Source organism: Sebastes fasciatus, chromosome 6 (genome assembly GCF_043250625.1).
Source record: "Sebastes fasciatus isolate fSebFas1 chromosome 6, fSebFas1.pri, whole genome shotgun sequence".
NCBI classification, from domain to species: domain Eukaryota; kingdom Metazoa; phylum Chordata; class Actinopteri; order Perciformes; family Sebastidae; genus Sebastes; species Sebastes fasciatus.
In genome coordinates, this window is record NC_133800.1 from 8,856,889 (window position 1) to 8,881,044 (window position 24,156).

The 24,156-nt window shown below is 41.3% G+C and overlaps 2 protein-coding genes across 2 annotated transcripts in view; both read left to right on the forward strand.

The window, feature by feature from the left end:
- LOC141768946 (multiple epidermal growth factor-like domains protein 9) overlaps window positions 1-13,035 on the forward strand; it is a 44,175-nt gene extending 31,140 nt beyond the window's left edge. Inside the window, exons 5-6 of the mRNA XM_074637488.1 lie at window positions 6,432-6,701; window positions 10,890-13,035. Of these exons, the coding sequence (XP_074493589.1) occupies window positions 6,432-6,701; window positions 10,890-11,407 (788 nt within the window). The 3' untranslated portion in view covers window positions 11,408-13,035. The remainder of the gene's footprint in view (window positions 1-6,431; window positions 6,702-10,889) is intronic.
- A 3,139-nt stretch (window positions 13,036-16,174) lies between these two features.
- LOC141768945 (lymphotoxin-alpha-like) lies at window positions 16,175-23,706 on the forward strand. Its single transcript, XM_074637487.1, has 4 exons — window positions 16,175-16,759; window positions 19,598-19,628; window positions 19,750-19,812; window positions 20,826-23,706. The coding sequence occupies exons 1-4, from the start codon at window positions 16,496-16,498 to the stop codon at window positions 21,251-21,253; spliced, it is 786 nt and encodes a 261-aa protein (XP_074493588.1). The 5' UTR covers window positions 16,175-16,495; the 3' UTR covers window positions 21,254-23,706.
- Window positions 23,707-24,156: the final 450 nt, after the last annotated feature.

Sequence of the window (24,156 nt, forward strand, 5' to 3'; positions counted from 1 at the left end):
CCTACACAAATCATTGTATATTTGCTTAAAGTGTTTCCATTAAGTGACCAAATAATGTTTTGGTTGTGGTGAGAAATAATCTTCCTAAATTCCAGAACCGTAAACTAGAGTGCTTTCGATCTCTATTCCCAGACAGTCTGACCTTCCTCTATGACCTCACCTCTTTCACCTCCAGGCTGCTGCTGCCCTACTTACACAACACACCCAAAAAGCTCTCTCTTGGGTTGAGAACTAGGTTGAACTACTGTCACACAGTCATATTCCTCAAACCACCTCGGTTCTGCCTCAGATTTCACTTTGAAATAGCTTAACTAACCATGAAGGGATTGCACCTGGTCGACTTTAATGCTTAAGCTACCAAAGGAGCTTAATGTGAGTCAAGAAAAACATTTCCCAAATTAGTCCGCCATCATCCCGTGCTGTGTGAGGTAGGATGGATTCATGATTTCATGTTACTGCCTGCCACCGGCATGTCACAACAGACGCTAGAATCCACCAGAGCAGGCAGTGTTCTTCAGATCTAATCTCTCAGTCTTGGGCTGCGGTCGAATAATCTTGTTTTGCTTAATGAGTTTCCTAACTGAGTGAAACAACCCGGAAGTATCTCACTAGCAGCCATGACAAGAGCTGTTTGAATTCTCTAAATGTAAAGTAAAGGTGCTTCAATGCTTCCTTTCTTATCTCCTTTAGCACAGGATACACTGGGCCAGAAAATGCCGTCCCACAGTTCCTTGCTGCAGCAAAGTTTAAAGCGACGCACCATTCGGCCGTCGATAACATCCGCCGTTGCTGTTTAAAGGAGCAGTGTGTAGGATCTGGCGGTAACTAGCGCTAGGATTGCAGATTGCAACCAATTGAAGCCTCTCCCGTGTGCCAAGCGTGTAGGAGAACTACGGTGGCCGACGCGAAAACACAAATGTCCCTCTCTAGAGCCAGTTATTGTAAGAGAAGTGTAGGTCATTTGGAGCAGAGTCAGTGCGTAGAGTGTGTGGGTACGTGGGAAGTGAGTGGTGAAGCAAGAGCGACAGAGCAGCGGCGGCAACGGGAGTGAGTACGTTATCGACTCCGGCCCGCGCAGGAAAATATTTGTCCGTTCTGGGCTAGAAACAGGGCGGTGCAACATGGCGGACTCCTTGGAGAAGACCCGCTCCCTATGTAGATATAAACGGCTCATTCTAAGGTAACGAAAACAACAATGATTCTTATTATCAGGTGATTATACACTACAGAACACACACTTATTAATATTATATTCCATTTCTGTCAATAGATCCCCCTAATGCTGTGTTCACACTACTAGCGTCAAAACGGCCACTTTGTCGCCGAGTCACCGTTGCTCAAGCGCTCGTTGACGTAGTTATGTCGTTTAATAGCACCGAAACAGGCTAACGCCATTTTTTGTAGATGGAATGAAACAGGGTGAAACAAAAACATATGATTGATTGACGCTTCACAGCGACATTGGAGCGCTGAAAAAAGTTGAGACCAGCTCAAATTTATTTTTAGCGCAGTCAGATTGTAGCTTCATGTCACTGGCTTCCATTGAAAATGACTCGTAGAATCTTGCGGTGTCGCTCGTAGTGTGAACACAGATAAATGTTACACACTGGTCCTTTTAATTGTACATTGTGGGTAAAGTGAAAACATCCTTCTTTGGAGGTGTGGTTCTGTTTTGGACAAGAATCCTCACTTTAATTTAAGTTTGTCACTGTAGCCTACTCATATGTAGCCTTTATATGTGCTATAAAGTTGCTCAGGAAAAAAACAAAAAAACAAAACTTCCTTCCTATGTCCTGCAGTGCAGTCGGATAATTTAGCACCGCGCTTGTCTGTTCCCTAAATCCTTATGAATTCTTGACCTTTTCCATCAAAGTCAAGGAAAAGTGATTAGGAAAAGACATCATTCTCTTGACTATTTGGTGAGAAAATGCCCACTATGCTCCCTCCACTTTAAGCTTCCAGCAGCTGTGTGTGAAATGCCCCTCTGCAAACAACTCATTTACTGAACTGGCGTCAGTAGGTCTCGACCAGTTATTTTTGGTTAACACTATGGTTTCTATTAAGCCACACATCTCAAATCTACACCAATTATATTTCTATACCGTTAAGTTATCAAGTAACCTGATTCAAAGTGTGTTTATGTGAACGTCTATAACTATAGAATAACCCAGTTAAATTATGATTACTCCTCTATTAAATGGGCCACGCTGCCAAGGAAACCACAGCTTATTTTCATTGTTATTGATTCTACTTTTTTATTATTTCATAGAGACATTATATACGTCTATAAAATATCAAAAATGAATTCCCAAGCAATGTTTCCAGAGCCCAAAGTGTTGTCTTCACAAATGATGATGTCACAAAAATCCTAAGGTATTCATGGCTATTGCTGCAACTAAGGAATATTTACAATATGTTCAACAATATTACAATCGTTGAACAAATGGAAAATGCTTATCACTTTTCCCAGTTTCCCAGAGCACAAAGTGATGTCTTCAAGTTGCCTGTTTTGTCCAACCAAACCCAACGGTGTTCAATTTATAAAGCTGAGAAAAGCAGCAAATGCTCACATATGAGAAGCTGGAAAAAAATATGTTAGGCATTTTTCAATTGTCAAAACCGATGCCAATTAATTTTCTGTTGATTGACTAATTGATTAACGGCCTAATTGTTTCCATTCTAGACCAAACCTTTTCATTCTGCTATGCTAGCGGACAGGACACCAAAGGAAACACAAATGAATATTGTGTTACCTGGTTTATTTGCGCTAACAGGGTGATCAATCAAAAAGAGATTAACTCCACAATTCCAAGCGCTTAATTACAGCATGGCCAGGAGCCATGTCATGCCATGTTGTGCGTGTCATCAGCCATTTATGGTTTGAGTTCATCTGGCTCAGACATCACACCGTGACACAGTGGCTTAGATCACAGCTTATCGGCGTCAAACTGCTCTTCAAACCCTTTACTGCAAACCGCCAATTGAGATTTCCATTCAGCATTGCATCAGTGCTTGAACTCTACACAGTTATTCCTCTCACCTTGCCCTTCCCCTTTCTGGACCAATCATCGACGGCGTTGCCATGTCCTGACGTGACGAACCCCCATTGGCAGTGACCTGCATGGCAACACGTATAGATGCACTTAGGCTGTCAGGTTATGTTTGCCCCTGCCAGAGGCCGCAGTGGAGGTTGTGCAACGTGGGAGGGAGGGGAAAGGGACACAAACCAGGCTGAGCTGAGCTGGGACAGCATGAGCACAGCTGGGCCATTTCAGCGCCAGTCAGGCAGCAACAGACTGGGGGCGGGGGGGGGGGATGGGCAGCATCACAGTCTCTGTTTCGACGTACTGTAGGAAGAGCTGCGCTACGGAGGAAATGATCCGAAGTGCGCTCAGGATCGTGTCCACAGAGAGAGCTGCTCTTATGTTTATAGTGTGTGTGGCTGTGGAGGATGTTTTAGACTAAACACTTGGAGCTGGAAAGAGAAAGCAGCCTCCAAGCAGAGGTTGCCCTGGCAACAGTGACAAATGAGAAGATGCCACAATGCAGTATCATGGCTTCGCACTGGAGGATAGATGCTTTCTATAAATGTGCTGATGAGGCCTGTTGCAGTAAATGAATAACCCTCCATTCTGACACACGGAGTGGTGAAATGGAGCATTGCACCAGTTCAGAATGTGGGTCACACATATTAAATCATCCATGTATGATTGTATCTTTGCTCAGTAGTACAGGATGGCTGGGCTCATTCAGGTTAGCCTGAGGTTCATCAAATATTTGTATGATTTTTTTTTTTTTTAATTTGTCCATCACTCTTTTGTGTGTGTGTGTGTGTGAGACAGTGACTACGTGGCCAGCGAAGTGGAGGACGAGCAGGTCAGGTCCTCCGGCCTGTACAGTGCAGAGCAGCTCATGTTTCTTCCTGGTTATATAACCCAGCAGGCCGGCTGCCTTTGAACCCTCAGCAGAGGTTAAATGAAGCTTATCAGGAGCAGCCTGCACAGTGCTGGAATACAACCCAGTCACATGACCACACTAGATAGAGACCAACATCTAGGCCATCGGAAGGCAGTTATCTGTGTCTAAATCATTCAACACTCAGAGCTCTGGTTAGGGCTGGTGTCTGTCAAAATGAAGAGAGGCGGGTAGTTGACAGGAATTTGTTTTGTTATGGTCATACCAGTATATGCATATCAGAGTTATGTATCCATGGTTCAGTCTGTTATTGTACGTCCCTCTGCCCACTGCCCTACTGGCAATGCACTGCATCCTTTTTCCTTTCCTTGTGGTTGGTGAGTTACATTGCACGGCGAGCTGGATTCTCGCGATGTCACGAGATCACACGAAAATCCCTTTCGTCATGCTTCAAGTGATGCGTTTGTGTCTGGCAAGCCAGTGCATGGACCAATCTAAACAATGATGGCGGCTCCTGAAGAGGTTAACATACATGCTTCAATGGCATCAGTTCTATCAGAACTGGGGGAGTATTTCTTCTTTGAAAGAAAAGCAAAGAGAAGAACGCCACTGAAAGCTTTTCTCGATGGAAAAGATGTTTCCGCTCTTCTCCCGACTGGCTTCGGCAAGAGTTTGATTGACAGATGGTTCGTCCAATCACCTTCCAAGTATTTTTTTTGATAGTGCCAGCCCTTTTCCAAACAGTTTCCAATGACGGCTTCTCAGATGGTTCTGTGAAACAAACCATCTCTCCCAGGCATGGCTCCATAGGTGGCTATGTCTTTTTTTGACCTCATCATAAGGGCCATTAAAAGTCTAGTCGCTTGACCTACCAGGTGCTTTAACCCTCAACAACAATCCATTCCCTGCTTCTTTGTATTAAAAGAGCTAGTTGAGGTGGTTTGGGCATCCCGAATGTGAAGGTATTTTGGCTACGTCCCAATGGGAGGGGACCTAAAACACAGGTGAGATGCTTGAGATCTCCCCAGGAGGAGCCGGAGGACATGACAGGGGAGAAAGGCATCTGGTCTACCCTGGATGGATGACTTAATTTTCACATCGTAAATAAACTTATCATTCATTGATTTAAGTTTGCCTCAGGAGTTGCTACATACTAAATCAGTGCTTGTCAAATAAAAATGATGATAGAATGCAGTTTACAACATGATCTGCAGGTTGCCTGTGTAGTAAATACCGCTTTAAACGGACGGTTGATTAGCCAAACATTTCTGCATACCTCGGTTTGTAGAGACTTGTTACCTACAGATTGATACGTTTTCCCTTGGGGACACGTTGCTGCTGAGGGTAGCGTCCTGTTTTACCGTAGTTCCTGTTTGACATATAAGGAGGTGTTGTGGCATCATATTACAAGGGACCGGATGATGCAGGAGAAAGCTGACCCTTAGAAACGACATACATGTGTTGCTGATGAAGAGTGATGGTCCTCACAGGGAACTGGGATCAATTCAAACTTCATCTGAGCCTTTAAAAACACAAGTATACTATGTACAGATTGATGTCATACTATAAAGGAAACCAATATAAAATAAGGTCTTCGTGTGAACTTCTACTGGAGGGATGAACAACATTCTTCCAAAACATATTCCCTTATTTAGTGTTTTGGTGATGGTGGTGATGGGGGGAGCGCTCCAAAATCTCTCATTAGGTGATCAGGTGGGTTTAGATCTGGTGACTGTGAAGGCCACAGCATGTGATTCACAACAGTCATACTAACCAAACCAGTGAGCCCTCATGCCATGTGGAGGGGGGTATTGTCCCATCAAGATAGGAATGTTTCATTATAGGATAAAGGTGATCAGAATAACTTTGTATTGATTTGCAGTGACCCAGGAGATGTGGACCCACATCATGCCAGTAAAAAAAAATGTAGTATTTATTAGCCAACATCAGAAAAATCTTAACCGTGTCAGTCCAGCCTCTCCTACTGAGTATTATTATAACAGCAGAGATCCACAGGGCAAACACAGGGAAGACTAGTGTGGAGACTCAAAGAACATGGCTCTCTCTACCAGATCAATATACTGTCGTCTTGAGCCACCTAGTGGTGCAGTGTTGGCTGTTTCATTTGGGATTGCCTTTTTAAAGAGAAGAGCATGGCATGTTCCAAACAAAATGCTAGAATTGAACATTTAAACTACCTTTTAATAGGAAATAAAATAAATGATTCCACCGACTGTATTTGTGATATATTAACTGAGGTTAAGGGTGAATTTATTTTGGATGGGGATAGTCATAAATGCTGGTGAATAATCTAGAAAAGACAGGAACTATCAGGGAATTGTATTGATTAGTGTCTTTACATTAGGTGGAATCCAGTGCAAATCTGTTCACTACAACATTAATACTTCAGGTCGAAGACAAAGCTGCAGGTTATGTTCTGGAAAGTCTTTTCAAGGCCTCACTTGTCATTAGTAGTGTTCAGGTACTGATGTGCGTCTTTGTCTATTCCTGTGCAGATCCCAGTGGCTCCCCCGTATGTGACCAGTGCCTTCCCCGGTACAGCGGCCCGCAGTGTGACAAGTGTAGCGCCGGCTTCCACAAAGCATCTGGGGCTTGTGTTCCGTGTGACTGCAGTGGCAATGCAGACCCTCAGGACCCCGCCCAGCTCTGTCACCCCGACACCGGCCACTGCTTCCGCTGCATCAACAACACCGCCGGCCTCCAGTGCCAGCTCTGTGCTCCGGGCTTCATAGGGGACGCCCGAGCACATAACTGCACCCGTCCAAGTAAGACCCAGACCACATCCAACATATGATGTCATTACATACTTTAATATATACACACATTTTCATCTCCTTTGTGAGGAAATAGAACTACCTGAAGATCATTACATGGACAGATACTGTACGTCCCAATCATACTATATATAGATTGTAACGGTTGTTTGTGTACTTTCAGACATGCCAGCCTGCACACTAAAATCCCTGGATTTTTGAGTGAGGCCTGTTGGAGCTACTCAAAGCAGTAAAAAAAAAAAAAAGACAGTAGTGTGCAGCTTAGAAAACAAATTTAAAAGTAGAGCGAGCGTCCCATGTACCAAGGCCCTTTGCTGCATGTCATAGCCTCTCTCTCTCTCTCTCTCTCTCTCCCCCATTCACAACTATCACTGTCTCTATCTAATAAAGGCAAAAATGGCCAAAAGATAATCTTTAAAAAAAAAAAGGAATGGACCTTTTTGCTCTGCAAGAAAAGCACCGGTGGAACTAATAACATTCACAATAGATCAGCTCCATTGAGGTGTCTTGCTTAGCTTTGCCAGGGAGTTGGCATGCACAATATTGGGGCTCCTAAACTGGTAAATGAACGACAGAACTAGGGTCCCACTTTACGAGGGACTACACAGCATTTGTATCCCTTGTCCCACGTCCCACCTATTGAGACGATGTCCCACATTTTTATCAAACCGCTGCAGGACAGACGCTTTTTTAAGATCTGGCTTTTATCCAATAGCTGTGAGGAAAGCAGGAAAGGCTGTCATCACAGGTCTGTGTTAGCTGTCAAACTGCGTACACGTGGGTCAAGTGCAGGTTGAACTGTCACCGTCTTTGCTACGCTACGCCCAACGTAGAAAATTGCGAGTCACCGCAAAAGTCACGAGCTATGCAGATTTAGGTGGAATATGATGGAAACTACCAAAAAGAAAATGAAGAGCAGCTACGACAATGACCGTGAAACTACTTAGAAGTATTTATAAGCCGGCGGAAGGCGATTCTCCGAGTTTTTTTGTGAAATTTGCCAGTTATTTTTCGATTTCACACACACACAGGGGGTAATACGACATGAAGCGACACAGTTCATGTGAGTCTCGCAAGAAACGTGCGGCTCAAAAAGTGATGTGCCGATCGATGGATGCATTCTGGCAAAGCATAGAGATGTTACAAGATAAGGGGCAGAATAGAAATGTTTATTATTTAAGTTAGATAGACATTATATCAAAATTGTAGACTATAGCCTTGGTAACGTGTCCCACATTGTCCCACATTGTCCCACACAAACATACTCTTTGTCCCACATTTGGTTTGTTGGGATCTGGTCACCCTAGACAGAACTGACAGAAAGATAATGTAATAGCTTACTATAGCAAATTTAATGCATTTATGATGATGTTTTACACGTGTGACACATCATCAGAGCTACTTTTGAAAGGTTTTAGAGGTATCAACTAGAGAGGGATCACACCAGCCGCGACAGGCCAGGGGCGTTAAATGTGGCTGCAGTCCATTATTAATGTTAATTCAGTAGCTGCACTTGTGTCTTTTCTGCTTGGAAAAGTATAAGTTTTGACTCATGAGAAGGTATGTTGCTATGTCCTAAATCACTCCATATTTACTGTAGAGCACTATATCTACTGTTCTACATAGCACCAAAAAGTGTCCATGACATACAGTATACACTACTTTCTAAACAGCCCTACAATGAAATGCATTGCATTTTGTAGACCTATTAGTGATGATGCAAAAAATTACAATGATTATAGTTTTTTCCAATTACCAAGACACAAAAACTGGTACTTGGGGCACAATTATTGAAACCACTAACTCATGTAACTCATATCTATTGACCAGGTATGCTAAACCAATAGCACATTGTCTGCTTTACACTACGTTTGAAATTCTAAAACACACTTTTTTGCAAATAACTACACATGGTTATCTACACTAGACACATTATTCAAAACTAAAAGCCTGTGTGTGTTGTTAAGCTAAACGCTGCTATTGAAAGACACCACTCAATTATCAAACACCTGCACCCAGAATGCACCTGTGAAAACACCTGTGACCAATTAGATCACTTAGAAATCAGAGCTGAACACTATAAATAGGATTCAGGTTTGCTCTTTGGTGAGAGAGAGAGTTAGAGGACTGTAATTGCAATATACTGAGCTATTTATTTGGTGTTTGTTTATATAGCTTTGAAGAGAAGTGTTTGCTTTTGCAAGAGTTGTAAGGTATTTTATTTAAATATGTTTTTGTATGTAGAGTTTCAACAGAGAGGGCCCTCGTTTCAGAAATTATGTTTCAGCAAATGCAAAGAACTGTAATAAGAGTCTGAAATCTCAACTTACTGCTCAATAGTAGTGAATGAGTGATTTTGGACAAAGCTTATAAATCACTGTATGATAAGACATACTGACCAAAAATCATTACTTACAGTTTTTTTATGATTGTTTAAGACACTACACACAATTGAAACAACCACACACACAAGTAGCAGAACACCTCAGATATTTTGCAAAATGAAACACTTCATTCAAAACCCAAGTTGTCACCATATGGCACACACACACATGGTACATAGGATCTAATTCAGTTTGTTTCAATCTAAAACACTTTTAACATTTCTATTTTTCTAATCATATAGTCTGGGTTTGACTTTTTTCAGAGATATTGTTAGAGTAGCTAAAGTATTTTTTTTACAATTGGTTGTAACAGCGACACCTGTGGCCGTTAAGTCAACGAAAGTCGGCCTCCTGTTGGTCGCGCTCACCCGTGTGCACGCGCTACGTGAATGTGACCAAGCATCCGTCAAAACAGTGAGGCGACACACGTCAGCTAAAACCACAATATCACTCTAGATTTCACCTGCTTGGCAGTAATGTTGGCTGACCAGACGAAGGTCTCTCCATGAATCAATGCTGATCCTAGTGTTGGCTTTTCCTGCTTCAGCCCCCCAACCGCTGCCGGAGGAAACGGGAGACACCGGCACCCGGTCGGAGACGATAAAGTAACTCGCTGCGGAGCCCCATCACTTCACAAAACACGGAAAACCTCTGTTTGTCTGGAGGAGCTGCAGCAGTTATTTCTGCACAAACGTCCACTGTACATTCACTAGATATTCTCAGAGCTAAACTAACTCTTCTGCAGTGTGTAGTGTGCGCGCATGCACGTGTAGAGGTGGAGCGAGCTGAGCGAGTAACGAGCACGGTGTGTGAATGAAGGCAGGCAGGCAGAGTACAGCAGAGACTGCGGTCCTGGAGACCAAAGCTACGGTCTCCCCCGCGTCCTCCGACCACGGCCAACACTGTTTAACAGACGGGCTTCACTAGATACAACTTTGCGGTTTTGGTGCTTCCGTGTAGTATGTGTTGGAGTCTGAGTCTGAACAGCGTAGCCACACGCGAGCGCGCATGGGACACCGACCCGGATTGATTTATATGTGTAAGAAGTTACAAACAGTCTCTTTTAAAGCTTCAGTCAGTAACTTTGAGCAAATACGATAAAAAGTTATTTTTATAAATCTGTCACTATTTCCTGACAATAGTGCATGAGACAGATAATCTGTGGAAAAAATCTAAAAATGTTATCAAATTTTCTCAAGTTACTGACTTCAGCTTTAAAATGACTGGACATCCAACAGCACTCTTTTCATTAGGGCTTTACTCTAAGAGCTAGTTGGCTGGTAGAATAATAGAAATGGTTGTTGTAAAACTTGTGAATGCATTGTGGCATGTAATCAAAACAAATTCTTCCTTTCTTTTGTTATCTGGAAAATGGGTACAAATCCATTTGGACTTTATAGTCAAGGCCAAGAACCAGTTTTACTCAATCTGGGGCCTTAGAAATCTTCAAACTGAGAACATTGTATATTGTTTTGCCAGCAGGTGGCTGTGCTGCACTATCAGCCAGAGTCCAATGATATTGTGCTTAAGTCTGACTTCCTTTACACATAGTTATGAAATTGAAAAAAAAAAAAGAATGCAGCAGGTATATCTACACTAAGAGGTAGTTATATCCTTTTGCCACAAGGTGTCACTAGTTACTTTGGTTATACATCAACAACCTGGAGTCTAAACCAGCATTCTGTTACCTATTAGTAATTACAAGCCTTCATTCTACCGGCCCATGAGGATTATGGATTTAACAAAGTTGTGAATAAAACTTTTAATAATGTTTTCAATGTTTTTCTCTCCTCAGCACCCCGGCTCCTTCCCACACCAGCAGCAGCAACCACAACGAAGGCCCGCACATCTTCCCCCTCCACGACCACCACCAGCACCACTCTGATCTCCACCACAGCAAGAAGCGTCCCAACTTCCACGTCCAGCAGCAACACGAGCACCACGCTGAGCACCGCCGCCACCACCCAGGCACTGCTGACCAGCCTGAGCAGCCCCACTGACAACACCACGGCGGCCCTTACGGAAGTCACCTGGACGCAGTTCAACATCATCATCCTGGCCGTCATCATACTGGTGGTGCTGGTGCTGCTGGGCTTCGTCGGAGGCGTGTACACCTACCGGGAGTACCAGAACCGCAAGCTCAACGCCCCCTTCTGGACCATTGAGCTGAAAGAGGACAACATTAGCTTCAGCAGTTACCACGACAGCATCCCCAACGCTGACGTGTCGGGCTTACTGGAGGACGAGGCCAACGAGGTGGCGCCCAATGGCCAGCTGGCGCTCACCACACAGGGCAACTGCTACAAAGCTTAGCATCCATCCATCCATCCCCAAACTGGACACCTAGATTTACAGATGATACAAAGCTGCTGGAAAAGTACCAAATCCAAAGCTCCTTCATGTATGACTGCTTGTTGTTACCCTGCTCTGTACTTCACAGCACAGTGAGATCAAGCAGATGTGATCAAAGATGTGGAAAAGAGACGCAGAGTTTCCACTTGAAATGTTTCCCCTTTTTTGATATGATTTGTGTGGAATGGGCGATCAGTGAAAAGGGTCCAAAGAAAAAAAAAGTGTTTGGTTTGAGTTGTGCCTGCAGAGGGCACTGTTGTGCAGATTAGTTGGGTAATTGGCATGGCGTAAGACAGGTGCAAAGCATACACCTGTTGGCTGAAACAATGATCCTGACACTGGTTAGAGGGACTTAACAGGAGCCTAACATTTCAGATATTTTTAAAATGGACTTTTGACTGTTTAAGTTATAACTGGATCACTCGAACAGTGATCTTAAAACTGAGACAATGATTGTTATTTAATGAGTTTTTATTCCGTTCTTATTTATTGGTTGACGTTTCATTCTTGGGAGAAATGCTGCACATGTATGGTGTGTTTATTCATGGTGTTTTATCTTACGTGCTGTCGAATGGTAATTTTTGAATTGGCCAATATGTTTTCATGTATAGTTTTGTGTGTTTTTTCGGAGAGAATCATAGGGGAAGATGAAGGGTTGCTGCTGGCACAAGCATTTTAATGACCTCATCTTTTGTTTATAGCTTCCTGTCTTTTGTTAAAGCGTGCCAGCTCACCTTTAAGTATCTACGAGGAGTGTTTCTTTTAAAGAAACCACAACTACCGTTTATAAACACTCACCACCTGGCGCTACTACAGCAGGGTAGTGACTCATAACCGGGCTTGCATAAACCGCCGCTTGTAATCTAATCTGCTCTTTGCTGCCTATCTCAGCAATAGTCGAACAAACCATTTGAAACACATTACACATTTATGCAGAGGAGGATTCTGTGACTCAGCGTCAGATGATAAGATCGATTAAAACATAAACAGTATTCTAGTATAGGTACTGTTGTTATGGAGTGAAACCAGCCTGCACGTGGTAAAATTTCCTCAGCCTACTGGTTATTGTTATCACCTACAATCAAGTTGCATCAGCTAAAACGGGGAGTCGCTTTAAAATTGATGTACATCAAAGCTTCACACCTGATCCTGGACACGGATCCCATGTCTTCTGTGTTGTTTAGGCTACCATCGGTTGGGTGCGCTTCATTTCACCACGGTGAAATGAGTAAAGCTAATTATGGAACTAACTCCTCAGGTACTGGCTCTTTCCCTAATGTGATCACTGTAAATATGATTATTGTACAGATGAATGTGAATAGTGGCACTATTATTGTACAGGTAGAATACTGTGTGTACACTGTCACTCAACAAGCTCCCAACCTTTCACTCTCCAGGGTGTGATGTTGCAGTCAGCCCACAGCTTTTTGTATTTTTATTTTTATTTCTAATTCTCAGTGGACTTTGCCATATACGCAGCTGCGGGACTAAAAATGCACCAACCTGGAACTCAAAACAAAGAATACAATTATGTAAATAATACCCCAAAATCAGAGCTCAACTCTCAAATAAAAATGGGTTTAACTGTTGTCTGTGTGTTTCTCAATACCTTCATTTTAAAAGGGGTTCATTATCAGATTCACAGATACTTGTGATTTGGGTTTCTACTAGAACATGTTTACATGCTTAAAGGGACTGTTTGTAACTTCTTACATGTATAAATCAATCCGGGTCGGTGTGCCATGCGCGCTCGCGTGTGGTTACGCTGTTCAGACAAGACTCCAACACAAACTACACGGAAGCACCAAAACCGCAAAGTTATATCTAGTTAAGCCGACTTTATTCTCGAAATCTCAGATTTATTTTTTTCCCATCAATGTGGCCCTAATTCTCCGTCATAAAAATGACACATAAAGCACAATTATTGAAACTGACACTCAGAAAGCAGAACTGCAGCTCGAGTCTCCAAAACTATAAACACGTTTTCCGCTTTGCACCCAATTTAGTGAAGCCAAAACAGTGTTGGCCGCGGTCGGAGGACGCGGGGGAGACCGTAGCTTTAGTCTCCAAGACCGGAGTCTCTGCTGTACTCTGGTCCTCTGCCTGCCTGCTTGCCTTCACTCACAAGCCGCACTCGTTCTCGCTATTTCGCTCCACTCTTATGTTATGCACGCACACTACACACTGCAGGAGAGTTAGTTTAGCTCTGAGAATATCTAGTGAATGTACAGTGGACGTTTGTGCAGAAATAACTGCTGCAGCTCCTCCAGACCAACAGAGGTTTCCCGTGAAGCGGCAAGAAACGTTATCGTCTCCGACCAAAACTCCCGTGTCTCCCCTGTTCCCTCCGGCCATGGTCGGGAGGCTGAGGCAGGAAAAGCAAACACTAGGATCAGCAGTGATTCATGGAGAGACCTTCGTCTGGTCAGCTAACATTACTGCCAAGCAGATGAAATATAGAGTGATATTGTGGTTTTAGCTGACGTGTGTCGCCTCACTGTTTTGAGCGGTGCTCGTTCATGTTGAGCATGTAGAGCGAGCACAAGCGCGAGGCCAACGCTGACTTTCGTTGACTTAACGGCCACAGGTGTCGCTGTTAACAAGCATTTCTGATTCTTACAAACAGTCCCTTTTAAATGTTCAAAAAACTAATTATTTTTCTCATAGTGTCTGTCTGAATATACCTGTATTCACCCACCTGTCTCTTTAAGCCACCCCTCCTGAAAAAGCCCAGTCTGCTCTGTAACACAAGGCCATTCACACTTTCACACAGGTGTGTTCAGCTACTGTAGTCTGGCTCATTAGATGTCTGCTCAGGTTCATACATGTGTAATTTGTCCCACCCTAACAGACGCAACAAAGCTAACAGGAGAGCCGCAGGGATGTCAGTCAGGCACACCTACGCAATGCTGAGTTTTATCAGCTACTATAAAATAACAAACCTGCAAAGGTAGCTCCCAAACCGTGGGCGGTTTATTCTAATGAGTGCGGGTGAAAAAGGGAGGGGAGCCAAATCTGAATGGCTTGTTGAGTCACATGATTTCTGATCTAGGCAGCCCACAAAAAAAAAAAAAAAAAAACTGACTGGGTTGTCATATTACAGTTTGTGGGTTGGTAGGCAATCCAGATACCCAACTGTATGTGCACAAGCACTAATCTTTGTGATTTTTAAATCACTTTCATATTTTAAAGATCCCCTCCAAAGATTTACAAATAATTGCGATAATAATGTTATGTTATTATATATACAGTATATGTATTATGTTATAACTTAAAAAAGATAATAAGATGATAACTTATAAGCTGTGATGTCAAAAAATCCTTAAGGCGAGCAAAGAGAAATGTTTTGTCCTTCAGCAGATGAATGTGAAAACAGCCTTCTAGTGTCAAACTGCACACATCATTCTACAGTGAAGCTCAAACATCCAAGTTAATAATAAGCAAAACACATTTTGGATGAAGTAATGATGTATTCATTATTCTGTCTCATTGATTCTATTCGATATGTATTTCCTAATTTCTCCCATGTTGCCCTTCTCCTGTTAACACTTTATTTTATGCTCCAAAACAAGATTTGCTGCTGTAGGATGGCACCTTTTTATTGATTTCCTTCAATTACAGAGGAATGCAACATTTTCACTTCGACAGGTGTGAAGTTGGTAGGTGTTTGTCTAGACCAGGGGTCAGCAGCCTTTACTATCAAAGAGCCATTTTAGGCAAAAAAAAATAAAAGAAAACTGTCTGAAGTCGCAAAACATTATACAGCTTATACAGCTTACACACAGTTTATAGTCTAAGTATACCTTCATAGTATATAAGTAATGCAGTGAGGGCCAAAGTGCAAATGTACTACAGAGTATTAGCGCCACATTGAGGGAAAAAACATCTGAGATTTACAGAATAAAGTTGTAATATTACGAGAAAAAAGTCGTAACATTATGAGAATAAAATCATAACTTTACAAGAATAAAGTTGTAATATTACGAGAATAAAGTCATAACTTTACGAGAATAAAGTCGTAATATTAAGAGAATAAAGTCATATTACGAGAAAAAAATAATATTACAAGAAAAAAGTCATAACTTTACGAGAACAAAGTGGTAATATTACGAGAATAAAGTCAGAACTTTACGAGAAAAAAGACATATTCCGAGAAAAAAGTAGTAACATTACGAGAATAAGGTCATAACTTTATGAGAATAAAGTCGTATATTACGTGAATAAAGTCATAACTTTACGAGAAAAAAGTAATAACTTTACGAGAATAAAGTTGTAATATTACAAGAATAAAGTCAGAACTTTACGAGAAAAAAAGAAAATAACACGTAAAATTACTACCTTATAACATTGACTTTATTTTCATAATATTATGACTTTATTCTCGAAATCTCAGCTTTATTTATTTTTTCTCAATGTGGCCCTAATACTCCATCGTACCGTCGTACCATAGACCTACAACAATGATAAATAAAAATGAAAATGTAAACAAAAAAACAGTTATTCATTTCCATGTTTATAAATCCACAGGGAGCCACTGGAGAGGAGCTAAAGAGCCGCATGTTGCTCGGGAGCCTCAGGTTGCGACCTACACTGTCCTTATGAATGAATGGGGCAGTAGATGTGCAGCCAGATAACTTCAAGGAAGTCTGATGTGATAATGGAAGATTACTTTCTTCATTAACAAAGACAAGCCCATGCCACTGGTATTTATAACTTGTAATTACCATAGATATAAACCAGCTTTATTGTGGTAATCACTCCATCTCTAAACAGTGTGTGTACTGATGTGCGTGCGGGGTGTTAGGCTACATCAAGATCATGTTGTGATGTTGTGATGATGTGAGGATGGGATAGTCACAACTCATCCATAACACATCTCGAGTGGGAGGACTCTATTGTTGACCATCCTGTCTCGTGCGGAAGATTGAAACGAACTGACCTCAGAAAGAGGAAGTTGTCGTCGGTGAAACCGGGTTTAAACTCCTCACCACCAGTATACAGCAGCACACAGTGATCTGAACGTGGGCGACGGCACGCTGATAAATAGAGATGTTGGATGGCAGCTGGGGGCTGATCCATGAATGGGAGATCGGCTGCATGGAGGAAGAAGAGGGCTGCTGCTGCGGAGGAGGAGGAGGAGGGGAAACAAAGTTACACCGGCAAGACTCTCTTGTTCAACTTCTCCGACGGAAAGAGACGCGACAGATGCGGATCTCCTGGTGTCTGGTCGTGGTGCTGCTGCTGCTGGTCTCAGGGACTCTGGCGGTGCTGTTCTCGGTGGTGCTGGGAGGAGGGCGAGGTCACCAGGCACAGGTAAACCACTATATGCTACTTCAATATAGTCCGTAACGTTGTTAGTCCGGTTGCGGCCAACAAAGTGTGACCAGAGTATTGTTGTTCTGAAGTGACTGAAGTTATAGCCGACTGTGTACCTGTCCAGTTAGTTAAAGTGACGCAGTTTCTTTGTATTGTATGTTATGTAAATGAAAACATAACTTCGTGATATTTTACGGTTCTACGAGCTTTCCGTGTTTATTTCCTGTTGCAGTGTTAGTGCTAAAGTTAAAGTTAGCTTAAAGTAAAGTGCTCTGACACCAGAAGTCCAATGAAATCAAAACCACCTGGAGGATGACGTCAGTTAATTAAGTTAGGCTCCACAGCACGTGCGTTACAGGTGTTTCCCAATTGTTTACACACAAAACCACACGCGCACACACACAAAAGGCAACACCGCGGATCTTCTGCGAAATTAAAAACTAATTTGTCTTCTCAAACTGGTATTTTAATTGTGTTTCAATGACGCACTAAGAACCGGTTGAACTAGTGTGTAAAACACTGTGCATGAATGTGCATGTTCAGTTACAGAAGTTTGTAAAATAAAATATGTAATGCTGTAAAATATTTTTGCATAATGATTTTATACTAAAACAAATATACTGTAGGCTAATATATTACGTAAACGAAAACGTTTTTTATTTTTTTTATTTTATTTTTTTTATTTAACTGTAGACAGTAGAAAACTGAGGCTGCATCCTGTCTTCTGTTTTGGTCTGGCCTCATCAACATCACAGTGAAATGTTCAAAATACAATTTTTAGAAGACCTATAGCATTGTTTTGCATGTGGAGTTTAATGTTGCAGTTGATTCATGGAGTTTTGCCTTTTGTGTGTGTGTGTGTGTGTGTGTGTGTGTGTGTGTGTGTGTGTGTGTGTGTGTGTGAGGTCTAAGAATATGTGTAATAAATGTGAGAAAAAAAACCTGTAAAATTCCTTTAGAACAAAGAATTCTGTAGTATCATAGTGTTTCTTTGCAAACAACACGCGCTCGTGTTTTTATCTCGACTTCTATTCACCAAAACATTGTATGTTGTAACATTTGCACAAAATGTACTTTTAATTACTGTAATGTAATAATTGGCAGTTGTAATAGCTAAAAAATAACTTTTTTCCTAAGCGTGCCTGTTTAGAACAGGTTAAATCCTTGGCATGTGGTATTGCTGCTTGCAGCTTTCTTGAGAACTGCTCATCCAAAAATAAACACACTTGACACTTCCCTTCCTTGGGTCCTGAGCAATACACCTGCGATGACTTGCATGATCTTATAGCAATAGTCGCAATGCTAGACATGCGTCATTTTGGAGGAAGGAACATCAGTCCCTCCAGGCAATGAACAAGTCTGTTCTCAGGCAAGCACAGATTGTCCGATCCATCCCATAATTCTCCACACCGAGTATGATCTCTTACCCTTTGGCAGATGATATACACACACGTACCCCCAATGTAAACCAAACCATTTAAAAAAAAAAACTGATTTGTACCTACCTCAGTGAAAACCTGTTGTTTAACAGCTTCATGGTATGATGAGAGCGGTTGTGTAATATGTTGCGTGTTCTTATGTCTGGTTGTGTAATATGTTGCATGTTCTTATGACTGGTTGTGTAATATGCGTAATGTGTGGTTGTAATGTGCTTCGGTACGTGTTGCTTCAGTGGCGGTTCTAGACCATTTCAATTGGGGAACAATACTTATTCAGTGCTCATGTACATGTTATCACTGCTATGAATAATTACAATTTGCCATCTCTGAGGTCAAATGTGGGGTGAAAAATGTACGAAAATATTTGCCAGAGGGTGGTCCAGGCTTAATATTACGTGGGCACTGTAAGACACCTTTTTCTCTTCTTCTTCTTCTTCTTCTTCTTCTTCCTCTAATGAAATTAGAGTCTGGCTCAAAAATAACAATGAGTTCCTAACTTCCAAATCTGTTTTTATATGCCTTCATATACTGCCTTTTATGTGCTCTGATGACTGACCTAGAGGAAAGTAAGACGGGCTGGGCTGCTTTTTGAGTACCTCGCAATGTATAAAGTATATTGCTGCCTTCAAAATGGAACTCGTGAGCTTCGTGGTCACGACACAGGAAGTCTGGTACACAATGTTCTTGGAGTTTAAGCGGTTAAGTCGTGAGAACACAGGTGCTAGGCAACGGCAATATTAACGCTACTGTCAGCGTCTAGAAGCCACAGAGGCTAACAATTTAGCAAGCTTAGCAACGTAATGCAGGAAATGCAGAGGCATAATGACAGAGGGAAAAGATGAGGCCGTTGGGAATATCAACATTTTCCTCAGACATGGAGAAAAAACTCTGTACGACTAGAATTACAATACATTAACTTGCACCGATATGCACCGAATAATGAACCGCCAAGGCCTCCGCCATTTCTGACGTGAGCAAACATGTCACAAATCTGAGCTCTCAGAGTCTCACAGTCTCAGTATCAGCTGTGCACGTGATATCGTACCATTTACTGTATATTTAAATCCTTAGTTTGTTTTCAGAAATACTTTTATATAATAATACTATATAAATAATTTCTGCTACTGCAATGTTGCACATAACAACGTAGCATTATTCAAATTAACTGTTTATATATTACAATATAAGTATAACTAGCTATTGCAATTGAGGTCAGTTTATTTTTTATAATTTATCCATAACATACTGTAGTTACAGTTGTGCCATTATAATGCATACTTGCTACTGCATTTATAGTATTGTAGTATTGGTTTTGTCTGTGTTATTTTAATGTACTGTATCATTACTGTTAATTAATCAACAAATGTCGCTAAGACTGTGTTTTGTTTCCTTACAGCCGACGATGCAGCCTGACAGCCATTCCTCAGGTAAACATCTTAATGTTCAATATTCTACGTGGATTTCTGGCCAGGAAAGATAAGAAAAAATGGGTTTGTAAAAGCAATCATACAGCAGTGTGTTGAACAACACTTTGAATCTCTCTTGTAGGGGGCAGATTCGAACGGCTGCAGCAGCAGGAAGACCTCACGAATCCAAGTGTCATGCTAACAGGTAAGACATAATGCATTAGTGCAAGGCCACCAGGATTAGGGTTTTACTGGACTAATGTTTGTTTCCCACTGGGGTTGTACAGGCTAAAAGAAAACATGCTACTTTTGACTTTAACGCTCTTTAGAATAAAAAAAAAAGAAGAACAGTAAACGCATGCGACCAGTTTCAACATATACAACATATATTGTAATAGTCTATACAGTATGTTGGTGTTACATAACATATAAACTATATGAACCTATAAACTGTAATACTGTATTTATAGTCACATTTTTTTTTGTTTTGCCCCAAAAGCACATCTGATAAACAGAGGCTGTATTGGGGTGAACAGATTATAGATTATAATAGTGATCAGCAGATGATCAGCATAGTCATAAAAGTAGATGTGGGAACAAAGGTTTTCTTCTACGATCGCCAGGGTTTAAAATCAATGACATTTCTTTCCTATAGTTGTAACACTATAATGTTAACTGTACTTTACTATTTGGTGAGGGTGTTCCTTACTTGTTCCTGTCCTCCTTTAATACCACATATTTCCTAGGCAGTATTACAGGAAGTGATAGTGAAGAAGTGGCTAGAATAATAGAGCTGGAGGAAGAAAATTGGAAGCACTTCAGGGGTTGCACCCAGCAATACTTGGGTTCCTGATGACAAGTACTGAAAGTCACTGGTTTAGACAATTCTGTAATATAGACATCGCTGATATCAAGAAGAGTGTCAATGCAGGTTTTCATTTTGAATCAAAGAACTACATCAGCAGGTTTCACAGATCCCGTGGTCCTCCTGTCTGACTGACGCCATGTTAATCCGTAACAACAGGCACTGTGGAGTTTGGTTGTGATAAAAACTTGCACACTTTAGGGCTTTTAGTGGTAAACAGTTGTCCGCCTGTGCTTTAGCACATTCACAGCTTTACTTAAATATGTGACATATTTCATGTATGATACATATGATGTAGAAATGATACAGATGCAGAAATACCTAATTCTTTACCTTTCTGCTCTCATCCTTAGCTCCTATAGGCAAAAACAATAAAGGGGGATATCTTGTATGGGAGAGTGCCATAGGATTGGCTTTCTGTCAAGGCGGTTTCAACTACTCCAGTGGGTCCCTTGTGGTGCCCAGGGACGGCATCTTCAGAGTCTTCCTGCAGATCACCTATGAGAGCAAGGAGGACCTCAAGTGTGACCCCGATGAGGATGAGCATAGGCTCAGCATAGGAGTGTTTTCATTCCACGACAGTTACCCGGACTATATGCAACTCCTGTCATCAGTCGACTCAGTGGATTGCGGCAAGAAACGCTGGAGTAAATCCATCTACACGGCCGGCTTGTTCTCCCTAAAGGCTAACAGCAGACTACGCGTGACATCATCGAAACATGAACTTATTGTTAAGACAGAATACCAGGTGTTCTTTGGCGCTGAACTTCTGCCTAAGTAATCCGGTCAGACAGTTAGAATCACCTAACTCTGATCTTGGAAGTTGTTTGCACCTTCAACTCCATGGGAACTTAAGGGAAGGTATCAGTGTATAGCTTTATGGTTTTCTTTTGCTATTACTGCTCATGAAAAGTCTAAACCCAATGATGACTATGCAACAGCAAGAAGCTACTAGTATCTGCTCGACTATAGGATTACTTTATCTCATTGAAATTATAAGATGCGTTGTTTTTAACGCATTAATATCAGCCCACAGAGACATACTGAGCCTTGTGTTGCCAACTCTTTGCCAATGAAAGTAGCTAGCAGCACTAGCGTGTCCTGTAGTACTGCGGACCCACAGATAGATCTACTTGATATCAACTGTTATACCACCGAACAGCATGCTGGGTACAGTTCGCTCTTCGTTGATGTTCGAGCTTTTGCACCCGAAAGTCACTAAATCTAGCGAGAAATTCGCCAAGTCGGCAACACCAACAGTCCATCCCTTCAGTTCTCCCTCCAAAGCCACTCCCCCAAAATGATCATTATGAATGTAAACAACGAACACCGGCTATTGTTAGTATTCACAGCTGTCTAGCTAGCAGCTCGTGGAAGACTCCGTGATGCACAATGGTCACAGATTTTGGTGTAACACCAGTATCATTGGTATTCAGAGAAGTCATGTGCTTGGTCATTTTTACTCACGTCTATTTTATCCCACAAGCTGAATGTGATTAGTGCTGTAGGACGGCGCTTATTAGCTTACAATGCGTCGCCAAAGCCAATTTCGTGGGTGTGATAAGAAAGTTACCGGCAGTCACACATCATCCCACGCCCACGCCCACGCACTGCTGCTGCCATGATCTCTTTCTTGTGGTATGTCTGACCATATTATTGTCTATCAAGTAATAAAGATGAAGAAAGAAATGCAGAACTACTTTCACCAGCACAAAGAACAAAACAGTTCTACTTTTTCAATGACACAGAATATGCTGGAAATAGATTAAAGTAAGTGCAATGTGCTAAACATATGGTCAGCTCTCTCTGATAAATGATGGCTCAGATTCAGACGCACAACTCGAGATGCTTGAAGACTTTCTGAATAGTCTGCTATAGATCTGGTGATGGATTACAAAGAGATCATTACACCCCTGCTGTATTGATGAATTCGACTTTTTCTCACCATGAGGCTAACTGTAAACTGATAAAAACATATGGAAAGGGTTTTTTCTCTTTGTTATTTTTTTACATGCAAGGTGCTGTTATGCAATTATGCTTACATAGGTCTATTTAACAAAGTTAAAGATGTGTTTAATTTATTATTTAGTTCATTGGTTGCTGGGCACTATGTACTCTGAGTTGGTGCTTTGCAAAATGACGTGTTCCTACTTTGAAAGATATCATATGATTTGAGATTTTTTTTATATATATTTGTGTGTATGTGTGTTGTGCAGAATTTCTAAAAGAAAAGTTTCTAAAAAAAAAAAAACTTAAATGACAAAACACCAAGCTATTACCTTTTGTCAGTGGGGAGTGAAAATGTGTGGGTTAATTTTTTGGCGTAACTTTTGAGACATTCTCTCACGTCCCAAATGTTTATAATGGATGAATAAGGGAGTATGTCTGCAACCGCAAATGAGAGTTTTTTTCCCCAAAATCCAAACTGCTCCAGAGATAAGCATGAGTCAGAATAACAGGAAATGGGTCACCAACCTGGTTACAGCCACAATGTTGTTCGAAATATGGTTTCCTTAAGGTAACACAGTTTATGATTGTGGATAAACCATTACCATTCAATCATCAACATGAATCAGGGTTTTGGAACGCTTTCCTTACTTTGCTCCACCCATCCTGGCTGCTTATTAACCTTTTGGAATGTTCCTCATGATATTCGGCATTTATAGTCTTTCCAAAGGGCGTATTTGGCGAGTTATACAGTGACGAGTGATTTACAGTAATATTACGTTTCTTTGTTTTCGTTGCTTTGTATTGCTAAACTGGGTACTTTAACCCTAGAGGATTAAATAAAGAATTGGATTTAAATGATTTCTAGAATGAATATTTGTGTAATACTGTATCTATAACACATGTCTTGTTATCTGAAAAAAAATGTATTATTTATTGGATCATAAAAAGAATGTAAAATGTATTCATAAGTTATTAAGTATGTGCTATAGAATTGAATCGTGTGGCTGGGATCTGGTTATGTTGTTCCTTACACTGTGGTTGTCCGTGAAAGGTGACTTCACTGAGATTTTGAGAAATGTGCACATGGGCCAGGTCTGTCCGTTGATGGAAACCAAGTGCAGTTTTGCAAGTTTAGAATGATCTCAACTTCTATGCAGATGCTGTATTCTGATCAACTAAAATGAAACTTTGGAACTTTGTTAATCATAATTAATAATGTTCATGAAACACGTTCAATGCCTGTTGCTTGCCTGACAAATAAAAAAAAGGCTTCTTGGAATTTCACATTTTGGACATTTTTCATGTTTCTGATTGGCTGGCATTAATTGGCACTCAGCAATTAAACATTGCTCTTCCATAAAGCTGCAGGACTCACAAGAGTCTCACTTAAAATGAATGGTTAAAACCGAGGACACAGAAGCCAAGACATCCTGACTTTTAGTCCCTAATATGGGACAACCTTTAAAAGCACTAGATCCTACATTTCCCACAATGCAATTCAACAGCTCCTTTCATTGGACCCTAACCTGACTGGTAAATGCCTGTCCTTCAAACTCCACACCCCTACTTTGTAACTCTGTTTTTTTTGTAATAAATTTGCCATATCCAAGCCCAATTCGAAATAATACAATAATAACCCTAATGACATAATCATTTAGAAGACTTTGGGAAGTTCCTCGAGAGCCAAAGAACACATTTAGTCACTGTTTGCACAGGCTGAGTAGTAATCCTCAT

Bases quoted from the DNA above. Each gene is read 5' to 3' on its own strand.
- LOC141768945 (XM_074637487.1), top strand. From the start codon at position 16,496: ATGTTGGATGGCAGCTGGGGGCTGATCCATGAATGGGAGATCGGCTGC. The intron at 16,760-19,597 runs GTAAACCACTAT...GTTTCCTTACAG, and splicing joins GGCGAGGTCACCAGGCACAG to CCGACGATGCAGCCTGACAG. The intron at 19,813-20,825 runs GTAAGACATAAT...TCTCATCCTTAG, and splicing joins TCCAAGTGTCATGCTAACAG to CTCCTATAGGCAAAAACAAT.